This window comes from Bufo gargarizans, chromosome 8, assembly GCF_014858855.1.
Source record: "Bufo gargarizans isolate SCDJY-AF-19 chromosome 8, ASM1485885v1, whole genome shotgun sequence".
In the NCBI taxonomy this organism is placed as follows: domain Eukaryota; kingdom Metazoa; phylum Chordata; class Amphibia; order Anura; family Bufonidae; genus Bufo; species Bufo gargarizans.
Window position 1 is genome coordinate 175,052,668 of NC_058087.1, and position 27,964 is coordinate 175,080,631.

Sequence of the window (27,964 nt, forward strand, 5' to 3'; positions counted from 1 at the left end):
ATGCATCTCTACCTTAGAGAAGTCATAAGGCTGAGCAGCCTGATAGGAATGCTCAACAGTTGGAGTTGATGGCAGGTGCTGGAGCATAATGCATAGTAAGCTTCCCCCTTTATCACCCCACGGCAGCTCTGCAGTGGGACACAACCTATCCTATTCACATTCTGGGATGGGATGCTGGCAGCCATTTTCAATAATGCCAGGATAGCCCCTTTAAAGAAGTTATCTGGCATTAAATGGAAGGATTTTCTTTTCCATATTCTTCACTGGTACAACAGTGACTCTCTTTCTAAAAACAGATGAATTAGACCTTCCCTTCTCCTTCAAAACACAGAAGAACTTTAATCTGTAGTCAAATATTTAACCATATTATACCCAGGTATCAATTCACTTACTTGTCCTCATATTACCATGTGAACTTTGCACTCTGGAAGTGGTACAACTACCACAATAGATAATATTATACTTGAAATCACATTCCTTCATGCGGCACTATAATATTGCAATACATTTTAGCCAACGTTTCTTAAGGTGAACTCGAGTGAAACAAAGTGTTATACCTATGTAAAGCTACAATTGTGGACTAAAAAACAAGAACCACTACCCTGTTGAATGGCCATGGGCCAATCAGTTTGTCATACGTCATTTGCACCCTAGTAAAGATTAACATGCTTAGCGGCTTAAGTCCATGTGTATAAATATTGTAACCGCAGTACATTCAGAACAGATTCCTGACCGTGCTTCACTATGGCTTTTATTGCCTACTTTTTGACTAGAGTCGATGTGTTAATATATTTAGTAATTTGTGTTGCACTGTTCATCTACTGGAGGAATGGATCTAAGAAGAGCACGTCAAACATGCCTCCTGGACCTACCCCTCTCCCTTTCATTGGTAACATTAACCTGTTGGACCTCAATCGGCTACACAACTCATTGATGGAGGTAGGAAATTTGGAACCTCAGTGGGAACATTAGTGTGGATGTTGGGTTGATGAATAGAAAAGAGGATGTAATGGATTAATAATTGGCAGAAAGATAAGATAATAAAAATTTCCTGTGCATTTTGTCCTAAAAATGGTAACTGGATTTATGAAATTGTCATTACCTGTAATACATCAGTAGGCTATATGTGTCCAAGTGAGAACTCCTTTTTCCGTTGGCTCTTAGCTTTGGCGCATAGAGGGTGGACCTGAATGGAAGACCCACACACTTCTATGATATCCATATATCCTAATACTGACAACATAGCAATACATAAACGAGCTATATGTGCCCAAAAGAGAGATGCTGTTTGCGTTGGCTCTTTGCGCTGGCTCATAGAAGCTGGACCTAAGTGGGGGACCCCTCTATCATGTTTATATGTCCTAATGGTGACATAATGTTATAATTTATAGTTTTTGGTGTATTATGAAGTTTTTAATTTAGAATTTGTTATGTTCTTTACTACGGTTTCTAAGGGCACTATACCATAGGTCTCATAAAAGGCTTGCTCTGCAGCTGAAATAAGCTAATTATCATAAAGCCTCCCTCTTCTTATCAGTTGCTCAACACACATTCTCAGGTAGGTTGCTATATACCAGTGCTGGCTAGCAAAGAGAATCATTTTGCAATTTCTTTTTACACAATCTATAAAACAGTAGTAGTGTGATAAGTGGTGTGTCCTACTGTAAGGGGGTCAGACTTTTACTAAATACTGTATGTTTTAGGCTCTTGAGTGTTTGTGGCTTCCTACTCTAGCTTACTGGTCTCACGTGGAACAACAAGCTTGATGGTTACAACAATCTTGAAAGAGCCGACAGACTTAGTTTATATTCTCACATGGGGCAATGAGCATATAGTTATAAAGTGTTATAGAGAGGGCACCGTCTTAGCGGCAACAGGCAACAATAATTCAGTCACTTTAAGAGGCAACAGCTTGCTTTCCCTCGGCTTGCAAAGCACCCAATTTCCATGAGAATTAACACTCGGGCTGGAGTCTTTTCTAGGTGGCAGCGGTGAAGATGGAGGTAACTGCTGTATAGGCTACCTCACCTCATGCTCATGGCATAGTATTGCACATTCTGCACAGACCATAACAGGCTGCAGTATCTTTGTTCTTGTGACCTATAGTTTGGCAAACTATTGCTCGCAGGTCAGGCTCCTTTGTTTGGCACAACGGGCTTGCTGGTCACTGTCACAGACCTGGCCTGTCTACAGGTCCTTGCTGCTTTTAGGGTGTGGAGGCTAGATGGCAACTAGTCCTGATTATAGGATTTGGCACTTCTTTAGCTGCCTCACAGCTGAGATGATATACCTTCTTACTTGCACATGTTCTATGAGGTATGTGTGAAAAACTTTCAGGCTGTTCTGACACTGTGTACGTGAACATGTCAATGATGTTTCAAATGGATGAGAAAAACTCGTGGCGAATCACTTCTTGTACGACTTGAGGACAAATGGTAACATGATGTAAGGGGATTTGGTCTCTGCCATGGCCAGTGATTGGCTGCGGTGATGTCAAACCGGATGTTTACAGCAAGGGAGCCCAGTGGAGAAGCCCAGGTCTGGAGGAAAAGGAGCCGAGAGCCAGTGCCGGGAAGCAGATAGGTAGTCTACCCTTTACAGGTCCGGCCAAGTGGAAGTGGTTGCCAAAACTTCCCCCCATTGTTGCACAACTCATTTAAGGATAATGAGATGTAACTAAATCTCTGTATACTTGTATACTTTTGTCCTGTGTGTTGATTTAGTAGGAATTGGCAATACCTATACTATCATCTTGATAGGCAGTAATTCATTCTTATCCAAATTACATGGGACACTTAGGAGTAGCGAGATATAATAGATGCTGATTTGTGGAATGTAATGGCGGTGTGTCCTCAGCAACAGTTGCATAACAGTTCAACATAGATTGTGTTGCCAAAGAGTAAAGAGTAGTAGTACATAATGCGGGAGCAGGGACAGCTCAAGAAGGGTCCAGTATGTGGTTATCACATTATTTTGTCAAAATGGAAATCTCCTGGCCCCCTGTGTGGCACTACTAATGTCAAGCGAATTGAAGCTTCTGAAGTGGAATATGATCCAAAGTTTAGGAAAAATGTGATTTTCAACAAATTTGAATCTCCTTGCGCATCGTGGTAACGAATCATTTTTTTCTAAAATGTTGGCTGCACATGTTACAAAGTGAAAGTAAGAATCCCAGGAATGCAAGATCACCCATAATGCCATGCAGACAGCCAATCAGAAGCTAGCCAGCCACTGTGAGCAGAGCATAGGGAGAGATGTGACAAGCGCTAGGGACGGTGTTGCTAAAAGCTTTTAATTGTGGAATATTGTATGGGGAGGGTGCAGGGACAGTGTAGGGAGATGGGTGGGAGAGTTTTTACACACTGTAGGGAGAGCATAGGGAGACTGCGGGGACAGTGCAGGGACTGTAATCTGACGTTGAAGGGATCAATAGTGAATTAGCTGTCTAATTTTTATGTTACTCAGGTGTTCACCTTGTTCAATAGATAAAAAATTCCATTAGGCCTTGATTCTCAAATTGGGGTGAATAAGCTTTCTAATTTTACTGTTATTGGGGTGTCCACCTAGTTTAATAGATAAGCAATTTTATTAGGCCTTGATTTTCAAATTGGGTTGAATAAGATTTCGAGTTGTATTGTTATTGGGGTTCCATCTTGCTTACTAGATAAGTAATTCTATTAGGCCTTGATTCTCAAACTGGGTGAACAAGCTTTCTAATTTTACTGTTATTGGGGTGTCCACCTTGTTTAAAAGATAAACAATTCTATTATGTCTTGATTCTTGAATTGGGGTATATAAGTAGTGTAATTTAACTGTTATTGAGGTTTCTACCTTGTTTTATAAAGAAGTCATTCCATTAGGCCTTGATTATCAAATTGGGGTGAATAAGCTTTTTAGTTCTATTGTTGTTGGGGTTCCACCTAGTTTACTAGAGAAGTAATTTTATTAGGCCTTCATTCTCAAATTGGGGTGAATAATCTGTCTAATTTTACTGTTATTGGGGTGTCCACCTTATTTAAAAGATAAACAATTCTATTATGTCTTGATTCTTGAATTGGGGTGAATAAGTAGTGTAATTTAACTATTATTGTGGTTTCCACCTTGTTTTAAAGAGAAGTAATTCCATTAGGCATTGATTTTCAAATTGGGGTGAATAAGCTGTGTAATTTACCGTATTATCTGCCTACAAGATGCACCCCTGTTTACTAAAATAACGGGAAAGAGTTACCGGTAACTGTTATTCTGGTGTCCACCTTGTTAAATAGATAAGCAATTCCATTAGACCTTGATTCTCAAATTAAGGTGAATAAGCTTTCTAATTTTACTGTTATTGGGGTGTCCACCTTGTTTAATAAATAATTCTATTACGCCTTGACTCTCAAATGGGGGTGAATAATCTGTCTTGTTCTACTGTTAAGTGGAGTTTCCACGCTGACATTGAATAACTTATTTTACATATACAGTTACGGTTACTGTACAGTATGTCCAACAGATACACTCACCTAAAGAATTATTAGTAACACCTGTTCTATTTCTCATTAATGCGATTATCTAGTCAACCAATCACATGGCAGTTGCTCCAATGCAATGGGATGTGGTCCTGGTCAAGACAATCTCCTGAACTCCAAACTGAATGTCAGAATGGGAAAGAAAGGTGGGCTACAACAGCAGAAGACCCCACCGGGTACCACTCATCTCTACTACAAATAGGAAAAAGAGGCTACAATTTGCACAAGCTCACCAAAATTGGACTGTTGAAGACTGGAAAAATGTTGCCTGGTCTGATGAGTCTTGATTTCTGTTGAGACATTCAAATGGTAGAGTCCGAATTTGGCGTAAACAGAATGAGAACATATATCCATCATGCCTTGTTACCACTGTGCAGGCTGGTGGTGGTGGTGTAATGGGGTGGGGGATGTTTTATGGGCACACTTTAGGCCCCTTAGTGCCAATTGGCCATCGTTTAAATGCCACGGGCTACCTGAGCATTGTTTCTGACAATGTCCATCCCTTCATGACCACCAAGTACCCATCCTCTGATGGCTACTTCCAGCAGGATAATGCACCATGTCACAAAGCTCGAATCATTTCAAATTGGTTTCTTGAACATGACAATGAGTTCACTGTACTAAAATGGCCCCCACAGTCACCAGATCTCAACCCAATAGAGCATCTTTGGGATGTGGTGGAACAGGAGCTTCGTGCCCTGGATGTGCATCCCTCAAATCTCCATCAACTGCAAGATGCTATCCTATCAATATGGGCCAACATTTCTAAAGAATGCTATCAGCACCTTGTTGAATCAATGCCACGTAGAATTAAGGCAGTTCTGAAGGCAAAAGGGGGTCCAACACCGTATTAGTATGGTGTTCCTAATAATTATTTAGGTGAGTGTAGTTTCCAGGCCCTCCAAAGGAACGGGCAAGGGCAAAAACGTTGCTGGAGCCGGAAAAAGTAGCACCAGAGGGAAGGGGGTGGTAGCGGCAGCCGCAGAAACAGACCAGAGCCGTCGCTGTCATCCAAAGGTCATGTTTTGACGACCAATCCCGCTGTCCTGGAATGGTTGACTCGGTCTTCAACTGATCTCAACTGACATCAGACACCCACAGCCAAAAGTCAATGGGTTCATCTGACACCACACTTAGTTGGCATGGCCCGGGAAAAAGCTCTGTGCCCTCACTTGTTCTGAACCTGCCTCTTTTCTTTGCTGCTCCTTCTGCCAGGCAAGTAATGCATGCCGCCGGCTCTACTTCACTTTTCAGGGAGTAAGATATTATTTAGGATAGTCAGCATCTACTAACCAGCCCAGATTTGGAAGAGAGGTCCTTCTGTAGGCATGCAAGTAGCGAGAATGACAATCACGTGGGAGCATGTGTTGCCAGCGGCCAGGGACGTGGCCATGAGACTGGTGAGGGTGAAATAAGTGATGAGCAAACAGTAGTGGATGATGATTAATTGCTAGATAACCTGTTCTGTTAGACACTGATTCTACTAAAGTGGGAAAGCGCTTATTTTTCCCTTCTTCTGATCCGTCATAAGAACAACCCCAAAAAAATAAAAAAAATGGATCCTGTCTTTTGAGCATCAGCCTTCATGCGGTCAGTATTTGGTCACTAATTGATCAGTATTTGTAAGGCAAAAACAGGAGTGGTTCCGAAACAGAGATAACATGTGAAGGAAATATTCTGTGTTTTGGACACACTCGTGCTTTTGGCTTACAAATCATGATGAGGTCCTGATGCAAAATACTGACAGTGTGATCGAGGCCTTATGGATGCTCTAAAGATAGGATCAGTAGTGTTTTTCATTTCTTCTGATGGATCAGAAGAAAGGTAAAATAAACAGTGATGTCATGAAGGCAAACAGGGCCTCTAGTGGCCCACAGAGTGGGGGGGGGGGGGTGGCAACAGCATGAGTAGCTATAGGGGTAGCATGGGAAGTGGCTGCTTTGAGGCCCGACTTAAGAAGGGGCCCACCCAGGAGGAAGACTAAAAGATTTTGTTGTCAGGGCCTACTTGTTTTGACGACCAATCCCGCTGTCCTGGAATGGTTGACTCGGTCTTCAACTGATCTCAACTGACATCAGACACCCACAGCCAGAAGTCAATGGGTTCATCTGACACTACACTTAGTTGGCATGGCCCAGGGAAAATCTCTGTGCCCTCACTTGTTCTGAACCTGCCTCTTTTCTTTGCTGCTCCTTATGCCAGGCAAGCAATGCATGCCGCCGGCTCTGCTTAACTTTTTAGGGAGTAAGATATTATTTAGGACAGTCAGCCTCTACTAGCCAGCCCAGATTTGGAGGAGAGGTCCTTCTGTAGGCGTGCAAGTAGCGAGAATGACAATAGTGTGGGAGCATGTGTTGCCTGCTGGGGGAGGCAACATGCAGCCCGGACAAAGGCCGTGATCAAGGTCCCATACAAGGACCGAAACGTTAAACGTTGGCCAAGTCTTTTGCATTCCTGGATGCTTAAAAACAATGAAATTTTGAATGATGAAATAATATCATGAAATGAAAATTATATCATGAAATGAAAATAACAAAAATATTAAAATAATTTTCTTATATACGAAAAACGAGTGCCGTGGTCTCCTTTTACTATACATCATCTCACATTACCACTGAGCACCGTGCAAAAAAGGACTTTTCAGGAGTGCCGTCCAACTCAAGTGCAACTGTATATACTGTAACTGTACGGTATATAATGTTTTTGTATAATACTGTTGAGTGGGCCCTGACAATAAAATCTTTTAGCCTGATTTGTAAGCCAAATGCAGGAGTGGGTCCAAAACACAGAATATTTCCTTCACATGTTATCTCTGTTTCAGACCCACTCTTGTTTCTGCCTTACAAATACTGATCAATTAGTGACCAAATAGTGACCAAATAGTGACCGCGTGAAGGCTGATGCTCAAAAGACAGGATCCATATATTTTTTGGGGGTTGTTCTTATGACGGATCAGAAGAAGGGAAAAATAAGCTCTTTCCCACTTTAGTGGAATCAGTGGCTAACAGAACAGGTTAGGGTACTTTCACACTAGAATTATTCTTTTCCGGCATAGAGTTCCATCCTAGGGGCTCAATACCGGAAAAGAACTGATCAGTTTTATCCCCATGCATTCTGAATGGAGAGAAATCCGTTCAGTATGCATCAGGATGTCTTCAGTTCAGTCTTTTTGACTTTTCAGGACGGAGATAATACCACAACATGCTGCGGTTTTATCTCCGTCCAAAATTCCGGAACACTTTTTTCCCATTGAAATGCATTAATGCCGGATCCAGCCCATGCTCAAACCGAAAAAAAAATAGAAAAAAAATAACTGCCGGATCCGTTTTTCTGGATGACACCGGAAAGATGGATCCGGCATTTCAATGCATTTGTCATACGGATCAGAATCCTGATCCGTCTGACAAATGCCATCAGTTTGTGTCCGTATTGCCAGATCCAGCGGACAGTTCCGGCAACGGAACTGCCTGCCGGAATCCTCTGCCGCAAGTGTGAAAATACTCTTGTCTAGCAATTAATGTCGACACCCCACAAACAGTGAAATGAGACAGCTCTTTCTCACTTTAGTAGAAACAGTGGATAACAGAACAGGTTAGCAGTCTATGTGGAAACAGCAGACTATGTAAAATGAGACAGCTATTTCACTCAATAGTAGAATCTTTGGCCACTTCATAGTTAAAGGGGTAATTCGAGTTATGGGGGGGGGGGGAGTATAAAACTCATCAGGACATACATATACATTAGCTTGATTTCTTAAGAGAAAAAACCATACTTGCACCTTTGCATGGCTCTGTTATTATTGCTTTGTTTACATGCTGCAGCAAAGCTGTGGGGGCGTGTACCAACAATGACTGAGCCCTCCCTCATGAATATTTGTGGGTGTGAATAATCTGCCCTTCCCCGCCCCCTGCTCTGCACATCTTAACTTTGCATATAAAAAAAAAACTGTCACATGATCATCTCCTAGCTCACACAGGCAAAAGCTATATGTAGCTATATCTATATCTAAGCTATATCTATCTAAGCTATATGACAGCTATATGTTTCTAAGCTATATGACAGCCATATGTATCTAAGCTATATGACAGCTATATGTATCTAAGCTATATGACAGCTACATGTATCTAAGCTATATGACAGCTATATGTATCTAAGATATATGACAACTATATGTATCTAAGCTATAAGACAGCTATATGTATCTAAGCTATATGACAGCTATATGTATCTAAGCTATATGACAGCTATATGTTTCTAAGCTATATGACAACCATATGTATCTAAGCTATATGACAGCTATATGTATCTAAGCTATATGACAACTATATGTATCTAAGCTATATGACAGCTATATGTTTATAAGCTATATGACACCTACCTCTATCTAAGCTACAATTGCAAGAAAAAGTATGTGAACCCTTTGGAATGATATGGATTTCTGCACAAATTGGTCATAAAATGTCATCTGATCTTCATCTAAGTCACAACAATAGACAATCACAGTCTGCTTAACCTAATAACACACAAAGAATTAAATGTTACCATGTTTTTATTGAACACACCATGTAAACATTCACAGTGCAGGTGGAAAAAGTATGTGAACCCCTAGACTAATGACATCTCCAAGAGCTAATTGGAGTGATGTGTCAGCCAACTGGAGTCCAATCAATGAGTTGAGATTGGAGGTGTTGGTTACAGCTGCCCTGCCCTATAAAAACACACACCAGTTCTGGGTTTGCTTTTCACAAGAAGCATTGCCTGATGTGAATGATGCCTCACACAAAAGAGCTCTCAGAAGACCTACGATTAAGAATTGTTGACTTGCATAAAGCTGGAAAGGGTTATAAAAGTATCTCCAAAAGTCTTGCTGTTCATCAGTCCACGGTAAGACAAATTGTCTATAAATGGAGAAAGTTCAGCACTGCTGCTGCTCTCCCTAGGAGTGGCCGTCCTGTAAAGATGACTGCAAGAGCACAGCACAGACTGCTCAATGAGGTGGGGAAGAATCCTAGAGTGTCAGCTAAAGACTTACAAAAGTCTCTGGCATATGCTAACATCCCTGTTAGCGAATCTACGATACGTAAAACACTAAACACGAATGGATTTCATTGGAGCATACCACAGAGGAAGCCACTGCTGTCCAAAAAAAAACATTGCTGCATGTTTACAGTTTGCACAAGAGCACCTAGATGTTCCACAGCAGTACTGGCAAAATATTCTGTGGACAGATGAAACCAAAGTTGAGTTTTTTGGAAAAAACACACAACACTATGTGTAGAAAAAAAGAAGCACAGCACACCAACATCAAAACCTCATCCCAACTGTGAAGTATGGTGGTGGGGGCATCATGGTTTGGGGCTGCTTTGCTGCGTCAGGGCCTGGACGGATTGCTATCATCGAAGGAAAAATGAATTCCCAAGTTTATCAAGACATTTTGCAGGAGAACTTAAGGCCATTTGTCCACCAGCTGAAGCTAAACAGAAGATGGATGTTGCAACAGGACAACGACCCAAAGCATAGAAGTAAATCAACAACAGAATTACTTAAACAGAAGAAAATATGCCTTCTGGAGTGGCCCAGTCGGAGTCCTGACCTCAACCCGATTGAGATGCTGTGGCATGACCTCAAGAAAGCGATTCACACCAGACATCCCAAGAATATTGCTGAACTGAAACAGTTCTGTAAAGAGGAATGGTAAAGAATTACTCCTGACCATTGTGCACATCTGATCTGCAACTACAGGAAACGTTTGGTTGAAGTTATTGCTGCCAAAGGAGGTTCAACCAGTTATTAAATCCGAGGGTTCACATACTTTTTCCACCTGCACTGTGAATGTTTACATGGTGTGTTCAATAAAAACATGGTAACATTTAATTCTTTGTGTGTTATTAGGTTAAGCAGACTGTGATTGTCTATTGTTGTGACAAAGGGTTCACATACTTTTTCTTGCAACTGTATATGACAGCTATATGTATCTAAGCTATATGAGGTTATTGCTTGAAAAAGGTTTCATAGAGAGGACCGAACCGTCGCGTCTGGTGTAATAAACACACTATTTATTTTTGGAAGTGCCGTGAAATTTCTCATTCCTATATTTATTTGGATGTTGGATCGCTTCCGTAGCTGCTGGCACTCCGCTTTTCTGCCTTGTCTGCAGTGCTGGCCAGTATATTTATTTAAGCTATATGACAGCTATATGTATCTAAGCTATATGACAGCTATATGTATCTAAGCTATATGACAACCATATGTATCTAAGCTATATGACAACCATATGTATCTAAGCTATATGACAGCTATATGTATCTAAGCTATATGACAGTTATATGTATCTAAGCTATATGACAACTATATGTATCTAAGCTATATCTATATCTAAGCTATATTTGTCTAACCTATAAATAAATTAATCTGGGCCAGTGTACTGAAAAACTTTAAAAAAGTTTTTTGTGGGGTGGAAAAGAGAAAAACACAATTCTGCCATTTTATTTGGGGGTGGTGTTTATTTTTAAACAGCATTCACTGTGTGTAAAAACATTTGTTTCTGGGTCACTGGGCATTGCTTCTGCATGGTGGTGTGAGGTGGCATGAGTATGGAGTTCCAGCCACCCAACAGTAATCTGCGCACACACTTACCGATCCTGGCACTGCTTGGCATGACTAGGAAGAAGAAGACTGGCAGTATATCATCGGCACCTTGGGAGACATCATCAGGTGTTTTATCAGCTCATAGTAAGTGAGTTCCAGACAAGAGCAGTCAGCCAAGATGGCAAACCTGGCAGACAGCACCGAGTACCGCTCCTGTAACGAGCAGCTCCCTTCCTCCCTTCAGCTCTTGTCCTTCCTAGTTTTAGTGCAGAAGGAAGCCCTTACTCTTTCCGCCCCGTTGCCGGCACTGATAAGGATCGCGCATGCCAGAGGAGAGAGAGGGGGGCGGGCACACAAGGCTCTGAAGTTTCGTGTACAGAGCCGGGCCACTCCCTAAGGCAGGGAGAAGCCTGTACACGAGATGTCACCGCGGGAGCCTGGTCCCATCGGCCGTTCAGAAACAAATGTATTTTTAATAATGTTATAAGCCACCGTAACATATATAGATATTACTCGGACAGCCCCTTTAAGTACATTATACCTGATGTTAACATTGACCTGTAAGGTCGAGATCACACTTCAGTTATTTGGTCGGTTAATTCCAACGGTTACTGTATGGTGAGCCAAAATCAGGAGCCAATCCTACTCTTAGATAAGGTATCATGAAAAGATCTGCACCTGTTCTGTGTTTTTCACCCGTAACTGACCAAACAAGTGAAGTGTGAACCTAAGCCTAAGCCTAATAGTGACGCACAATCATTTTACAGCTAATATAAGTAAATCAAAAGCATGTGTTTGCACTGCCACATGGCTTAAAATAAACTTTTTTTTAACCACTATATAATTGGCACTGCCTCCATGTCCTTCTTTTGTACCACTAAAGAGTCATTGGAACACAGGTCTTGCTGGGGCGTACATTGTTTTTTTATTTACTAAAGACTGCTGTATGCTTTTCTTTTGGTTTAGTTAGTGGTTAGTTAGGACTGTTGGTGGCCTGCCCGACGATGCATACCTCCATCTACTATATGAGACTTGCCTGTCATACTGACGCACAGTAACTGTTTCACTACCTAAAAGAACTAGCTATCCATGTTGCTGCAATGCACATTCATCTACATCGAGATACACTCTGCCTGCAGGCCAGCATATATAAAAAATCTGCAAAGCGTCCAAATCAAATTCATTTCTAGCCACTAGTGAAAGACGAAGATGAGGTGGAAAGGTGGCCATGCATGGAAGTAAGTGAATCACTCAGCTGTTTTAGCAACTCACATAAACTACAATGGAGAGTCAATGGGGAAAACAGGGCACCCATTCTCCTGGTAGGTGGAACTGGCACCTAGCATACTTTTTTGGGTCTCAGATGATAACATCCCTTTACATTTCATTGTGGCTGGCCCTTGGGAGAGGTTCGGTCAGATAATGTGGCCCTCGGACCAGAAAAGATTCCTGAATTGGAGGATAGTTAATATTTAACATCTGAAAAGACTTTGGGGGCAAAACACATAGACATTTGATATGCCTACGTAGTTTATTATCAGTGTCCCTATTTACAGTCGTGACCGCAGTTAAACTCTACAAAAATTGGTATGAATCCAATCCTCAGGGAATTTGCTTATTCATAGCAAACAACTCACGTGCTTTGCAGAGTTTCATCAGACTGTAGATTATTTGCTGCTTTTAAATCTTCTTAATGAAGGTGTGTTTGCATCGGATCAGTGAACAGGTACATAAGACAGCTCAATGGTTAAGAATCAATAGTACATGCCATTACATAAAACCTTGGAATTATTAATGTTTGATGTTCCTCGCCTTTTAGAGACCTGCAGTACCACTTTTCCACTCATGTGCCCTCAGAAAATTTATCATGAAATATAAGAGTAAACTGGACATAGGGAGGAGGGGGGTTCAGCTGTAGCTTCTCTGCTCATGAATATGGAGGACTATTGAGCTTGTGCACATCATTGACAGGACTCCAAAGGCTTCAGCCTATATAATATTTACAGTTTCCCGTAAAGAATGCCTGTGAATTTGCACTGTCCTTGCCTTCTCCTGTGCCAGTAGGAGATCGTGGAGGAGCGGCTCGCACGCTTCCTCTGTTAGTCCCAACGGTCACATGACCACTGGGTGTCTTGGGGCAGGACCAGAGCTGCAGGGTCTAAGATAACCTTGATCAGCTCTGTCTGTGTGTATTATCCCCTCAGGGGGCTGTTTTCCCCTATAACTGGGGCTCCTGTGGAAACAGTGAAAAAAAAAAAAAAAGGAAGTGTCCTCCAAAGATCTTCTAATGACCTCCAGGGGAACATATTATGTGCCAAAAATAAATTAAAATGTAAGTAAAAATAAATAAATACAAATAAAAAAAATGATTTATGCAATTGCTAACGGAAACATTACCATATCTGTCCCATTTATTCAAACTTATACATGTTATATAACAAAACCATCATCATACAACCCATTGTAATAATTAATTTTTGTGTCAGTTTTAACATTTAAAAATAAAAAATATCTAAAAAACTCTATAAAATGCTAATTAAAAGTCATACATGTCAAGTAAAAAACATTGCAAAAATTATTTTGATAATCCAGCAAATAAAAAAGTTAGGGTCACTAAACCACCACGTGCACAAAATCACGAAAAAAATTGCCTGGACATTCAGGCCTTTTTTAATCCCGGTCATGAAAGGGTAAGGGGAACATTTATTAAGATAGTTTACACACTGGTCCTAATCTATCCCCCGCTGGCGTCAGATGTGCCACATTTGTGTAGGCCTTTGCTCCAGAACTGAAATTTACACCAGCAAGGGAGGGTGGTAAAGAGTTTAAGTAAAATCTATATTAGTTTTGAGAGGTAGAGCATAATAAATGTGCAGGGCTATCTATGTCAGATCTCACACCACCCACTCCCCACCCACTCCCTCTGCTGTTTGAAAAAGTGGCAAACAGGGCTGAAATTGCCCAAAAAGCCACAATGATACAGGATGATACATTTCCCTAAGCGTCCATTGTTTAAAGGGAAAATTGTTACTTGGACCCTCATCAATATTTAGAACAAAGGAGGTGTTACAGTCCCCTGAGCACCATGAATGTCATCTTCTGGCTTTGAGATCTCTAGATTTAGTCCCTTTCTCTATAGTCCGTGCTTACTGGCCTTAAGGACTATTGAGTGTATCTTTTGCCATGTACCACTTTTCAGTGTCTCTTGGCAGCTCTAGGAGTATTATCTCAGGTGCATGATGACACCAAACACAGTATCTTGCCTCAAATGTATAGTCTGAAAATGACCTTTTGCTTGAATAACATTTTTAGCATAGTATACAGATGTCACATGGTTAGCACTCCTTTTTTCTGATTTTGGTTATCTAATCTAAGCAAACACCTTCAATTGCTTTTCAATGGCTTTTGTCTCAAGATAATGAAATGAGTTAAGAAATTTGAGTTAACAGCAGGAGTGCTAACCATGGTACATCTGTAGTTTTAGGAATTTGTCAATTTTTAAAATTCCATGTCAGTACCTATAGTTAAACAATCTGGAAATTCAGCAGTTTTCACTCTGCCCATTAAGCCTTCTAATAGGATGACACTTCCTCATCTGTAAATATTACTTTTCAGTAGTCATCTCAATATCATTCAAGGCAGGACTACAGTAACAGATATAACCTACTGTATTATAGATAACTCAGGATCCAACATTCACAACAGGTGATGATCGCAGCTCCCCTCCTCTCCCTCCCTGCACAATGACTTCTGCACAGGTCACAGAGGATAGCCACAACACTCTCCTATAGGAGTCAATGAGTCATCTCCAGATTACAGGTTTCAATGGTCCATGTGGTTGCTGTATAGCATATCTCTAAGAAGCAGCTCTGGTAAGGTGGCTACCCTCATAATCTTGTGCAGAGAATTGAAAATAAAAACTACAATTAGAAAATAAAATACTGATTAGAAAAAACAAATATATCAGTATATGGTTTTAATTATTAAAAGGGTATAAGTGATACATTCCATTTAAAGAGGGGGTGACCAATTCTTGCATTTTTTTCCCTAAATGCTAGTAAAATGTCACTAGCAGCTGTACAGAGGTGTATAAGTGACCTAAACATCTAAGTATGCTGTGTGAGCCAAAGTTGACTACAATATCCTAACTATATTTGTTTAAGCCAGCTAGGTGATAGACATTCATGGGAATGTATTTTTGGATCATATGCATTGCAGGGGCACTGTAATCTGGGTAGTGTACGGTGTTGTTTGAGCAATGTATGACCCTATATTCCTCCAACCTAGTAAAGGGAACAAGGGACAACTGCACAAAGGCTTTGTTACCTTGATGAAGCCCTCGAGATTATATACATATGGCATGCTGAATACATACTGCATTCATCCCACACTTTGTGGACTCCAATTTAATCTTTATGGAAAACAATTCATATAAATTTATGTTTAAATAAAATTATTATATTTTGCAGCTGTCTGAGAAATATGGGGAAATCTATACTCTGCATGTAGGACCCAGAAAATTAGTGGTACTTTCTGGATATAAGGCTGTGAAGGAAGCACTTGTCACCCGAGCTGAAGATTTTGGAGAAAGAGCAAATACTCCAATATTTGACTTAGCCTTCAACAGACATGGTAATTATATTGTACTTTCCATGAATCCTACAAGTCATCTGCAGAAGCTCATTATTAGAGTAGGATATATAGCAATCTACTTTTAGATACTCTAGTAACTGTTGCTGATCCTGCTAATTAAAGAATTAAAGAATTTTGTGCAAATACTGTAAATAGGAAAAGAACCGCCCTGAAGAGGAACATCCTACAGATCTTACGTAAAATGTTTTAAATGTTGTGACCCTAACACAATATAGCCAGTTGTGACCTGACATTGGCCACGATGTACACGTGTCTCAGATAAAGCCACACCTAAACTGAAAATGTTGGCCACAAGGAGAACACTCCAAACATCTGACCAATTTTTTTAAATGAATTGCATAATAAATGCAAATAGAAAGCAACAGTGGTCATTGTCACTCTACATTCATTAACTTCATTTTTCTTCCATTTTGTTTTTCTATCTTTTTTTCTTTCAAATTTTCCCCTTCCTTCACTTTCATCTAATTTTTTCTTCCTCTAGTTCATTATTACCATTAACTTCACTCTATTTCCTTTTTCTTCTTAACTTCTTTATCATCTTCCTTTTCCTTCTTCTCTCTACTACATCAACACCTTCATTCTACTTTCCTCTTTCTCTTTCTTCATTTTATTACCTACTTTCTACTTCTCCCTTTTTCGTCCTTCTTTTCCATCACTGTCAATTTAATTATTTCTCCCTTTCTTTTATTTCTTCCTCACTTCCTCTTTTTTAATTTTCTTTATTTCGTTTCCTTCCTCTACTACTTCTTCTTCATCATCATTATTCTACTTACTTTATTCTACCTTTTCCTTTTTTCTTACACAGCTTCTTTTAGTTTTCGTTCCCTCTGCTTCATCATTGTCAACATTTTCTTTCTTCTTCCTTTTTCTTTCTTATGTTCCTTCTACTTCTTCATCATAATTCTACTTTACTTTTCTTTCTCTTTTCTTATTTTTCATCTACATTCTCTTGCCCTTTTATCAGCATTCTTCTTCCTTTTCATTCCTTACTCTGTTTTATTTACCTATCTTTCTTTTGCTCTTCCAAACAAAGCGTGAACGAATTTCAAAATATGAAATTCGCTCATCTCTAGTTATATCTTATAAGTTTTATAGTTCCTTGCTCACATATAAATATATTTCAGGTGTAATATTTTCCAATGGAGAACTATGGAAATCTATGAGGAGGTTCACATTATCAACACTTCGAGACTTTGGAATGGGGAAGAAATCCGTAGAAGACAAAATTCAAGATGAAGTAATTGTCCTTACAGAAAGCTTTAAATCTCACAATGGTAAAATATATGCCTATACCAATCTTACCCTCTGTATACACTTCCCAAATTCAAAGGCATGAACTGAGTTTTGCTGGGATTGTGGGCCAAACATACACATACATATTCCACCTTCTATATTTGATAGTTCCATTTGCACAGAAAATAGTGACTTACTTAGCTTGAATATGGGATTCACATTTTCATTTTTCACTGACGAGTGCTGTCCGCATTTTCTGTGGACGGCACACGTACCAATTGAAGTTAATATGTTTGTTCACACATCAGTATTTTTTTTACTGATCGTGGGTAAGTGAAAGTATCAAGGAGACATGCACTACTTTGGTCCATGATGGCATCTGTGTTTGGCCGGTTAGTCACTGACCACTGATAGGACATGCTCTGGAAATTAATTTTCAGCTGAGCAGTGTCCATGGAATACAGATGGCGAAAAACAGATACACGGACAAAACATGGATCCTTCACGGACATCTTCACGGATGAAATATGAATGAATTTTTACATGGACCTCAAACGGACACGGAAATGTGAACAAGGTCTAAAAAAGATATGGGAATGCTGAGGAGGGTTAAAAGGTAGGAGACTAGACTATTAAATGGTAAAATTTAGATTATTCAGCTTGGAGTAGACCTTTAGAGTTGATCTCATTTAATTGAATAAAAACATGTGGTGAATACTGGCACATTATTCTTTTGATCTAAGACCTGTTCAAAGGACCAGGGGATCATTCATTATGTGTAGACTCTGGTCTAAAAATAATTTGGGCACAAATTCGGGAAAGGATTCTTTATAGTTACAGCAGTCAGACTATGGAATGCACTACCCCAAGAGGTAGTAATGGCAGATACTAGGTCAGCATTTAAAAAAAAGACCAACTGCTTATCTACTAATAATTGGCCTTGGGTGTTCTAATTAATCTTACAGTTAGATGATCAAGAAATGTAGAACTTGATGGACATATGTACAGTAACTATCGACCCCAAATTGAGAATCTGCAACAGATATACAATACAGTGCTACAAAACCGCATTCACATGTAGCAGATTTTTCCATTTATTGTTTGCTGTTAGGATTTTCACATCTTCAGCTTGTTTATACTGTTCATTGTGGATACATTATAAAGTTGAAGTCTGCTGCAAATCCGCAACAAAATCTGCATGCAGCACTTTGGAGATTTGCTACAGATTAGCTATGGAGGTTGGAGAAGAACCCTTCTGTCATAAATTAACAGTAATGACATTTCATAGAATATAATCTTTTTCACTCTTTTTATATGATTTCTATATTTTTATTATTCTAGGCAAACCGTTCAATCCACACCTGTTAGTAAACAGTGCAGTATCCAATGTAATCTGCTCGATTATCTTTGGGAACAGGTTTGAGTATGGTGACCCAACATTTAAAAAATTAATCAGATTGTTAGATGAAAATGCCAAACTGGTTGGTACTCGCAAAGTGGCGGTAAGAAAACTTACTGATGTTATGTATTCAGTGTTTTAGCATTGGTCTAGGTCTGTGATGGCTAACCTCCGGCACACCAGCTGTAGTAAAACTACAACTCCCAAGATGCACGCTTGCCTGTTCTCATAACTCCATAGAAATGAATGGAAGTTGTAGATTCACCTCAGCTGGAGTGCCGGAGGTTAGCCATCACTGGTCTAGGTGTATTATGAATGGAAGAATGTTCACTTTACCATATACGAAGAATATTAGATTTCACCTTGTCAGTTTCGGACGGCTGGGATTCCTTGGGCCCACCAGAGGAAATTATTCTTAGCGGCCCAATCTCTATATAAAAACAAAAAAGTCTAAAAGGTTTTTAATCAAAGAAATAAACCCTAGCGGTAAGTGATTAGTTCCAAAGGCAGCTCCAAATGGGAATTTTCTCCTGAAACTTGGGGGCCCACTATGGTTTCAGAGACAGGCTTACCAGAGGCTCCTCTGGTGCTCTGGTGGACCCTTCTGACCTTACACCTTGTAGTGCCTTGTAGGTCAAATAAAATTTGTAAAATTCATTGAAGAAATAAATAAATTTTAAGGTGTTGTCTGGCCAGTGATTTTTTTTTTTAAGGTTCAAAACGACCAAAAAAATAAATAAATATATGTTCTCACTTTTCTGGTCCCCTGCCTTCTAGTCTCTACTTACTGGCCCCTCCTGATACACAGGAAAAGACCACTTAGATCAATCACTGACTCTGGCAGTTACCTCTGCAGACAGTTTTTGGCTGAGGGATGATTTAAAGACAATCGGGGACCTGGGTAGTATTGGAATTGAGCAGGTGATCACCGAGGTGAGTATCCATTTTTTATTTAATGCCATTTTGATCATTTTGTTTCTTTCATTTGTAAACAAAATAAATAAATACTGGCCAGATAGACCCTTTAGGTATGTATTTACCTGTTGCTTATATGCAATTTTTATTATTTATGTTTTTTTGTGGTACTTTTTATTGTGCTTTTATGGGAATTGGTCAATAAAGATTTTGTGCCTTTTTACTTATAATTGGTCTACATGATTTCTTTAGACACGTAACCAACTATTTTAGGTCCAGGTCGGTGGTTTTCCTGCTGAATATATGGCAACCACATATGCTATAGCAACCACATATACTACAGAGATTGCCATATGTAGCTTACAATCTAATTTTCCTGCCTCTCACCCAAATACATACTGAAAACAATTTTATATGTCTGCAGATCAATATGCTTTTTTGATGTGGGAGAATCACAGGAAACCCGAGCAAAATGGGGAGAACATACATACCAATGTACATGTTGCACAACAAAAAAATTTAAAAAAGAATAAAGAACGGCTGGTATCTGGGCTCATCCCTGAACCCAGACAACTCCTTTAAAAATAAAATTTGACAACTTAGAAAATTAAAAATCTGTGCTACTGATGTGCTCTATATCTGAAGGCAGCTTGACTTATTGCTTGCTCCAAAAGACACATTTTATTAAACAGGTCTGTATTTTTTTTACAATAAAATCTATTTATTCCAACAGCTTTATAATTATTATCCCTTCATTGGATCACTTCTGGGCCTGCACAACAAAGTAATGCAGAACATACGAAATCTAAAAGATTTTATTCTAAACTTTGTAAAGAAACGAAGAGTAGAGTTCAGTGCCAATGACATCACCGGATACATCGATGCATATCTTATGAAACAGGAACAGGTGAGTTATGTTTGATTCCCATAGTAGTGCATGTCAGCACAATCTAACGTTAATAGATCGACATTACCATCACCTCACAAATATCGGCCCATGCTGTATAGCCTTAGTCCTTTGTGCTTGAAGAATCATGAGGAAATTACACTTAAAACCTTACAGTTTCCTGTAAAAAAACAAAAAAACATAAGAGGTAAAGATCCCATAAAAGCAGAGGAGATAGGTTTTTATTAGTTTGATGCAAAGAATTTACTATACAGTTTTGGAAATGGAACCGGCTATGGATAGTGAGTAACATGTAGAATATTCATGTGATGTGTTTTCAGGAATCAACAAAAACTAAAACATATTTTGATGAGGAGAATCTGATTTCTGCAGTCCTGGATCTTTTCGCCGCTGGGACTGAAACTACATCTACAACGATCCGCTGGGGAATTTTGTTGATGATGAAGTACCCGGAGATTCAAAGTACCGTAACTGTTGCTAGATAGTAATTGTTGATGATTGAATATTACTATATGAAGCTTCCAGTTACTCTAATAGTCCTCTTCTCATTTACTTGCCTTTTTGTGGTTTTGAATTGGTGTGAATTAATATGGGAAAAAAACATAAAGATAAAAAACTGAATGCATATGTAATTACCTCATACAGGTCAGTAAAGTCACCTTTGGTCATTATGACTTCAGTTGGCGAATCTGCTCCAGCTTTGCATATTTGTATTCCCAAAAGTTATCCAAGGCTACTGTCACATCTGCGTTTTTGCTGTCCGGTTTTGAGATCCGGCATGGGATCTTCAAAACCACAGCAAAACGCTTCCATTATAATAATACAACCGGCTGTATCCGTTCAGAATGCATCTATTGTATTATATAAAAAATTAAGAAACCTGCACTAAAACCATTGTAAATCAATGGGTGCCAAATTCGTTTTTTGTGTCCAAAAAAAAAAATGCTCCAGCACCAAGGACTGGCTTCTTCAGTTTCCCATGCTTGCAGCAGTTTTGTGTCCTGCATGGGAAAGCGACAAACCGGAACGGAATGCATTCTAGTGCACTCCGTTCCAGTACTTTCAGTTTTGTCCCCATTGACAATGATTGGGGACAAAACTGATGAGTTGAGCAGTGGTTTGGAGAGCCTGTGCTGGATCTCAAAACCGGACAAAGCATCGCAGATGTGAAAATAGTCTTAGACTATGAATGAACAAAGGCGAAACCTCTCCAAACAACACCTCTTTGATAAGAGCACCCCTTTTTCTTGACTAGATTTACTGTGACATATTCCATGCATAGTATATTGGCCATCTTTATTGAGAAGATCATTTTCTAAAAGACCATTTATCAATACATTTTTTGGTGGTGAACTCGAAGAGGTTTCACAGTTTTTTCAGGTCGGGCCACAATTTATCATTTAGAATGAGGCCATTCCAGTGTAGACTTGTTCCTTATACTGTATTGTCTACATTTCAAAATGTTCCAGGTCACCACCATGTACAGTGGATATACAGTATGTGTGTTTTTGGTGGAGCATTTGGCTTTTTGCTAACATAGTAACATCACTTTAAAGGATGAAACAATACATAAGTCCATCTTGTTTAGCCATATTAGTCTGCAATGTTAGTCCAGAAGGAAGAAGTCTTCCCAACTCCAAACATGGCAATCAGAATAAAGGACTCCTCTCCAGAGATCTAGCAACCATAACTTGCAATACAGCTAAACTCAAGAAGGAAGAAAACTGTCAATCATCCGAATGGATGAAGAGAGTTGGGACCTCATATACAGGTCCTTCTAAAAAAAATTGCATATTGTGATAAAGTTCATTATTTTCTGTAATGTACTAATAAACATTAGACTTTCATATATTTTAGATTCATTACACACAACTGAAGTAGTTCAAGCCTTTTATTGTTTTAATATTGATGATTTTGGCATACAGCTCATGAAAACCCAAAATTCCTATCTAAAAAAATTAGCATATTTCACCCGACCAATAAAAGAAAAGTGTTTTTAATACAAAAAAAGTCAACCTTCAAATAATTATGTTCAGTTATGCACTCAATACTTGGTCGGGAATCCTTTTGCAGAAATGACTGCTTCAATGCGGCGTGGCATGGAGGCAATCAGCCTGTGGCACTGCTGAGGTGTTATGGAGGCCCAGGATGCTTCGATAGCGGCCTTAAGCTCATCCAGAGTGTTGGGTCTTGCGTCTCTCAACTTTCTCTTCCCAATATCCCACAGATTCTCTATGGGGTTCAGGTCAGGAGAGTTGGCAGGCCAATTGAGCACAGTAATACCATGGTCAGTAAACCATTTACCAGTGGTTTTGGCACTGTGAGCAGGTGCCAGGTCGTGCTGAAAAATGAAATCTGCATCTCCATAAAGCTTTTCAGCAGATGGAAGCATGAAGTGCTCCAAAATCTCCTGATAGCTAGCTGCATTGACCCTGCCCTTGATAAAACACAGTGGACCAACACCAGCAGCTGACATGGCACCCCAGACCATCACTGACTGTGGGTACTTGACACTGGACTTCAGGCATTTTGGCATTTCCCTCTCCCCAGTCTTCCTCCAGACTCTGGCACTGACATTAAAAATTTGCTTTCATCCGAAAAAAGTACTTTGGACCACTGAGCAATAGTCCAGTGCTGCTTCTCTGTAGCCCAGGTCAGGCGCTTCTGCCGCTGTTTCTGGTTCAAAAGTGGCTTGACCTGGGGAATGCGGCACCTGTAGCCCATTTCCGGCACACGTCTGTACACGGTGGCTCTGGATGTTTCTACTCCAGACTCAGTCCACTGCTTCCGCAGGTCCCCCAAGGTCTGGAATCGGTCCTTCTCCACAATCTTCCTCAGGGTCCGGTCACCTCTTCTCGTTGTGCAGCGTTTTCTGCCACACTTTTTCCTTCCCACAGACTTCCCACTGAGGTGCCTTGATACAGCACTCTGGGAACAGCCTATTCGTTCAGAAATTTCTTTCTGTGTCTTACCCTCTTGCTTGAGGGTGTCAATGATGGCCTTCTGGACAGCAGTCAGGTCGGCAGTCTTACCCATGATTGCGGTTTTGAATAATGAACCAGGCTGGGAGTTTTTAAAAGCCTCAGGAATCTTTTGCAGGTGTTTAGAGTTAATTAGTTGATTCAGATGATTAGGTTAATAGCTCGTTTAGAGAAGCTTTTCATGATATGCAAATATTTTGAGATAGGAATTTTGGGTTGACATGAGCTGTATGCCAAAATCATCAATATTAAAACAATAAAAGGCTTGAACTACTTCAGTTGTGTGTAATGAATCTAAAATATATGAAAGTCTAATGTTTATCAGTACATTACAGAAAATAATGAACTTTATCATAATATGCTAATTTTGTTAGAAGGACCTGTATATGGGGACTCCGGAGCTTGTTTAGTGTATTGATAAGCTTGTGCTGGAGCTGCAGAGCAGTGTTTTAAAGGGGTTCTCTGCTTTGGCTATATTGATTGTCAGGGACCCAACTGCCAGCACTCCCACTGATCAGATGTTTAAAGAGAGCGCAGTGCTCATAAAACCGCTGTGTTCGGTTCTCAGTTTACCTGCTCAACTTCAATATTGCAACAGCAAGCAGGTGTAATTACAGTTCCATCATCCCATTCACTTCAATAGGATAGCTTCCTATTCATTTGAAGAAGGCAGTATGGAACTGAATAAAAACATGGAAGCTTATCCCTTAACATGTTACAGTGGAAGACTATATGCATACATTAAATTTTTGGGTATGATTGTGCCAGTATATGCCACTATGTAATAAAATAATTAGCTTTTGCTTTACAGAGAGGGTACAGGATGAAATTAAAACACATCTTAAACCAGGACAGTTGCCGACAGTAGAAGATAGAAAGAGAATGCCTTATACTGATGCAGTGATACATGAACTACAAAGGTTTGCCAATATTGTTCCACTGAACCTGTCACACACGACTCCAAAAGATGTGTATTTTCGGGGTTACTGCATCCCAAAAGTGAGTTTAGTAAAGAAAATAACCCTACAGTACCTCCTAACAAGTATGCAATGAATGTTAATGAAAGGGACCGCAATGGGGTCCACTGCTATCCCAATAATTACAGATAATGAAAATTAAATAGTAAAAAAAAAAAGATTATTGATGATTTATTGTTCACAGGGTACAGAGGTTATTCCATTGCTGACATCAGTTCTGTATGACAAGACTCAATGGAAAACTCCATATCAGTTTAATCCCAATCACTTTTTGGATAAAGATGGGAAATTTGTCCGAAATGATGCATTTATGCCTTTCTCAGCAGGTTTGTAATGACAATGAAATAAATAATTGCACAGTTAACTTTCCCTGACCTCATGACTATAATAACAATGGAAATAATGGGGCACATTTTATAGGACTGGCGTTTTAGGCGCCGATCTTAAAAGAATCGCTAAGCCAATGGTGGTTATGCCAAATTTATAAAGAGGTGCAGTCCTCTTCATAATTCGGCGCATCCAGCGTCAGTTCTAAATGTAAGACAGCTTCTGAGCTGTCTTACATTTAGACCTTGCTCAAAGCCTAAAACAGGCGTAGAAAATGGTAAATGAGACGGCCTGCTTGGCCCATCCCCGTCACCGCCCATTCCACGCCCAGAATTTTTGACCTGACATGAATGGGGAGAAGTTGCAGATTGCGCCACAACTAGCCTTTGCACCGCAATCTGCACCTGAAATATGCCTAATTTAGTTGTATTTCAGAATGATATTTACATCTTATCAATATTTTAGTTTCCAATTACAACCACGTGGAATAGGAACCCATAGTTAAAAATGTCCTTCAATGCATACCCTCAAGTACCCCTCTTCATGAAGATCAGCATCAGCACTGGAGAGCACATTAGACCTCCCTAACAGAGCCAAATATTACAGTTCATCACAAAATACTGCCGTCAGCAGCATAAAATGCATCCCCAAAAACTTTGGCCAATCCGCCCCTGCCTACAAAACTAATGTTTTTATCTTAAAATGACATGAAACCCATATTTTTCAATTATATTCTGTTTCTGCAGGAAAAAGAGTTTGTGCTGGGGAAAGCTTAGCCAAGATGGAACTTTTCCTGTTCTTCACTGGACTTCTTCAGGCATTTACTTTCTATCCACCACCAGGAGTTTCCAGAGAAGATTTGAGCCTTGTTCCCAGCATTGGATTCACATTGGTCCCCACACCATACAAGACGTGTGCCAAGCTAAACTATTAGTGCATGCAAAAGAAGCAAGACAACACAAAAGATAATGCTGCTGTTGATTATATTTTATAATATATCAGATTTTATATATATCAGATTTTATGTAGTAGTTTTTTATTGTTATTTTCACATATTTTAGGGTAAAACAGCTATGTTCGCACGCCTCCCGGGATGTAAAGCCACATCTTTCACTGCGCTGAGTCGGGGGGGGCGTGTCAGCTGATGCGCTCGCACTCCCGATTAGATAGTGGCGACGGCACACACCTCCGGGGGGAGGGGCCTACATTATATCAGCTCGGCGTTCTGCTGGCCGCGCACGGCCATCATAGCACTGATTCCCGCATGCTATAATGCGGTCATGCAAATGTAATACCTGGCAGCATTTTTGTTAATTGCTCCTTAGGAATCATGGCAGCCCATCTCCACGCAGAAACGCGTTGAGCGAATGTTTTAAATCTTAAACCTTTAGCATATTAGGTAGGGCAGGGGAAAATTGTGCTGATACATGTCATTTTGATCTGCATTATACGATTATTGATGTGAATAGGTTAGCTCGTAAACTCACTTAAAAAAAATTAAAATTGAGTGGGTGGGCGGCGGGAATTCTCCGCATATTTCAGCATGTGACGATGATGATGGGAGGGTCCCAATTGCACCAATGTTTCATTTTGATTTTCAGGAGTTAGCACACATTTCCCTTTTACAGGACATGCGATCAGAGCGGGAGATAGCAGAATTATGTAATTCTTCTGCCACATTTAAAACAAAGATTTTTATCCCATACAATCTAGGTCACCTGCACTGGATCGCTTTTAGGGATCTGTGTGCACTCCATGAAAAAACTAAAACTAAATTGAATTCATCATACAATCAGGAAAAACATATTACATCAAGTAGTAAAAGAGATAACCTTACGTGGGACAAATTCAATGCACTGAGAGACCTGGAAAGGAAAACAGACATAATCATCAAGGAAGCTGATAAGGGGGGAGCGGTGGTTATTTTGGACAAGTATATTTATAAATCAGAAGTGTTAAAAATGTTGGAGGATACAACAGTATATGCTCCTCGGAAAAGCAACAGGGTCTCTCAAGTGGAATTCTGAGCAAGAAAGAACTGGAATATATTTCTGTTGAACATCCTGTAATATCGATATTCCATTCACTGCCAAAGATACATAAAGGAGAGTTTCTACCACCTATGAGGCCAACAGTAGCAGGAATAGGTTCATTCTCTGAAAGCCTCTCAGAATGGTGGACACTCTCCTTCAACCCTTAGTGCAACTTATACCAGGTTTCCTCAAAGATTCATTCTCTGAAAGCCTCTCAGAATGGGTGGACGCTCTCCTTCAACCCTTAGTGCAGCTTATACCAGGTTTCCTCAAAGATACTCGTACAGTTTTGCAATCTTTTCATGACTTTGAAACCCGAGGGAACTTCCCCGATAACCTTATCATGGGTGGACGCTCTCCTTCAACCCTTAGTGCAGCTTATACCAGGTTTCCTCAAAGATACTCGTACAGTTTTGCAATCTTTTCATGACTTTGAATGGTGTGATGTTTTCACATGGAACACAGCCGACGTGGTTTCACTATATACTAACATTCCTCACAATTTGGCAATTTCTGCTCTCAAATTGTTTTTGGGAAGGTATAGCAATTATACTTTGGAGCAGCAGGATTTCGTCTGTATTTCAGTAGATTTCAAATATTTTCTTCAGGTTTCTGGTGTTTCTTTGGGGGCGAAATTTTCACCCTCCATAGCAAACATTTTTATGGCATGGTGGGAGAGAAATTTTCAGTTTGATACTAATAATCCCTTTTTCCATAATATAAGGTGGTATGGACGTTATATCGATGACCTGCTCTTTGTATGGTCAGGTGATGTAGCGGACATACCACCTTTTGGAGATTATCTTAACAGCAACATAGATTCATAGAACCATGGCCGACGTTCCATTTCCTTTTTAGATCTGCGACTATATGTAGAGGACACAAAAACAAAAGTTTCCTCTGCCACTTATAGAAAAGAAACTGCAGGGAATACCACACTGCTAGCCACTTCATGTCATCCCACACATGTAATGAGTAATATACCAAAAGGAGAAATGGTGAGAGCACAACGCAATTGCTCCACCATTGAGTCTTTTGTTGATGAGGCTGCTGCTATCAGCTCTAGGCTACACTCCAGATTATACTCTACATGATCTAATAAGAAAGCCATACAATGGGAGGCAGCATTGGAAAGAAATACATTAATATTCCCTGAGGAACCTGCTACAAAGACGAACACTCAAGGCAAAAGCAAATCAGTCACTTATTACCAGTTATAGTGAGGAATACGCTAATATCTGCAAAATTGTAAAAAAAAAAAACACCTTCCGGTGTTAAAGAGAACCTGTCATCAACTTTGTGCTGCCCATACTAACGGGCCAAATAAAGTAGAGACAGGTGAGTTGTTTTCAGGGGTCTGTCATTTATAAGTTAAAAGTAAGTGGTTGCTGAGAACCAACATCACAATCATGGCAGACTGGGCCTGGAAAAGAGTCATGACCA

General features: G+C 39.9%; 1 protein-coding gene across 1 annotated transcript; it reads left to right on the forward strand.

Annotated features, from left to right (window-relative positions):
- The first annotated feature begins 727 nt into the window (after nt 1–727).
- LOC122945199 (cytochrome P450 2K1-like) lies at nt 728–27,872 on the forward strand. The gene is made up of 9 exons (XM_044304145.1): nt 728–939; nt 15,566–15,728; nt 16,874–17,023; nt 18,324–18,484; nt 20,030–20,203; nt 20,524–20,665; nt 23,996–24,183; nt 24,346–24,487; nt 25,235–27,872. The coding sequence occupies exons 1-9, from the start codon at nt 745–747 to the stop codon at nt 25,420–25,422; spliced, it is 1,503 nt and encodes a 500-aa protein (XP_044160080.1). The 5' UTR covers nt 728–744; the 3' UTR covers nt 25,423–27,872.
- The last annotated feature ends 92 nt before the right edge of the window (nt 27,873–27,964 follow it).

Coding starts and splice junctions, on each gene's coding strand:
- LOC122945199 (XM_044304145.1), top strand. CDS start 745: ATGGCTTTTATTGCCTACTTTTTGACTAGAGTCGATGTGTTAATATAT. Junction 20,666..23,995: donor GAAGTACCCGGAGATTCAAA/GTACCGTAACTG, acceptor TTTGCTTTACAG/AGAGGGTACAGGATGAAATT. Junction 24,184..24,345: donor GGGGTTACTGCATCCCAAAA/GTGAGTTTAGTA, acceptor TATTGTTCACAG/GGTACAGAGGTTATTCCATT.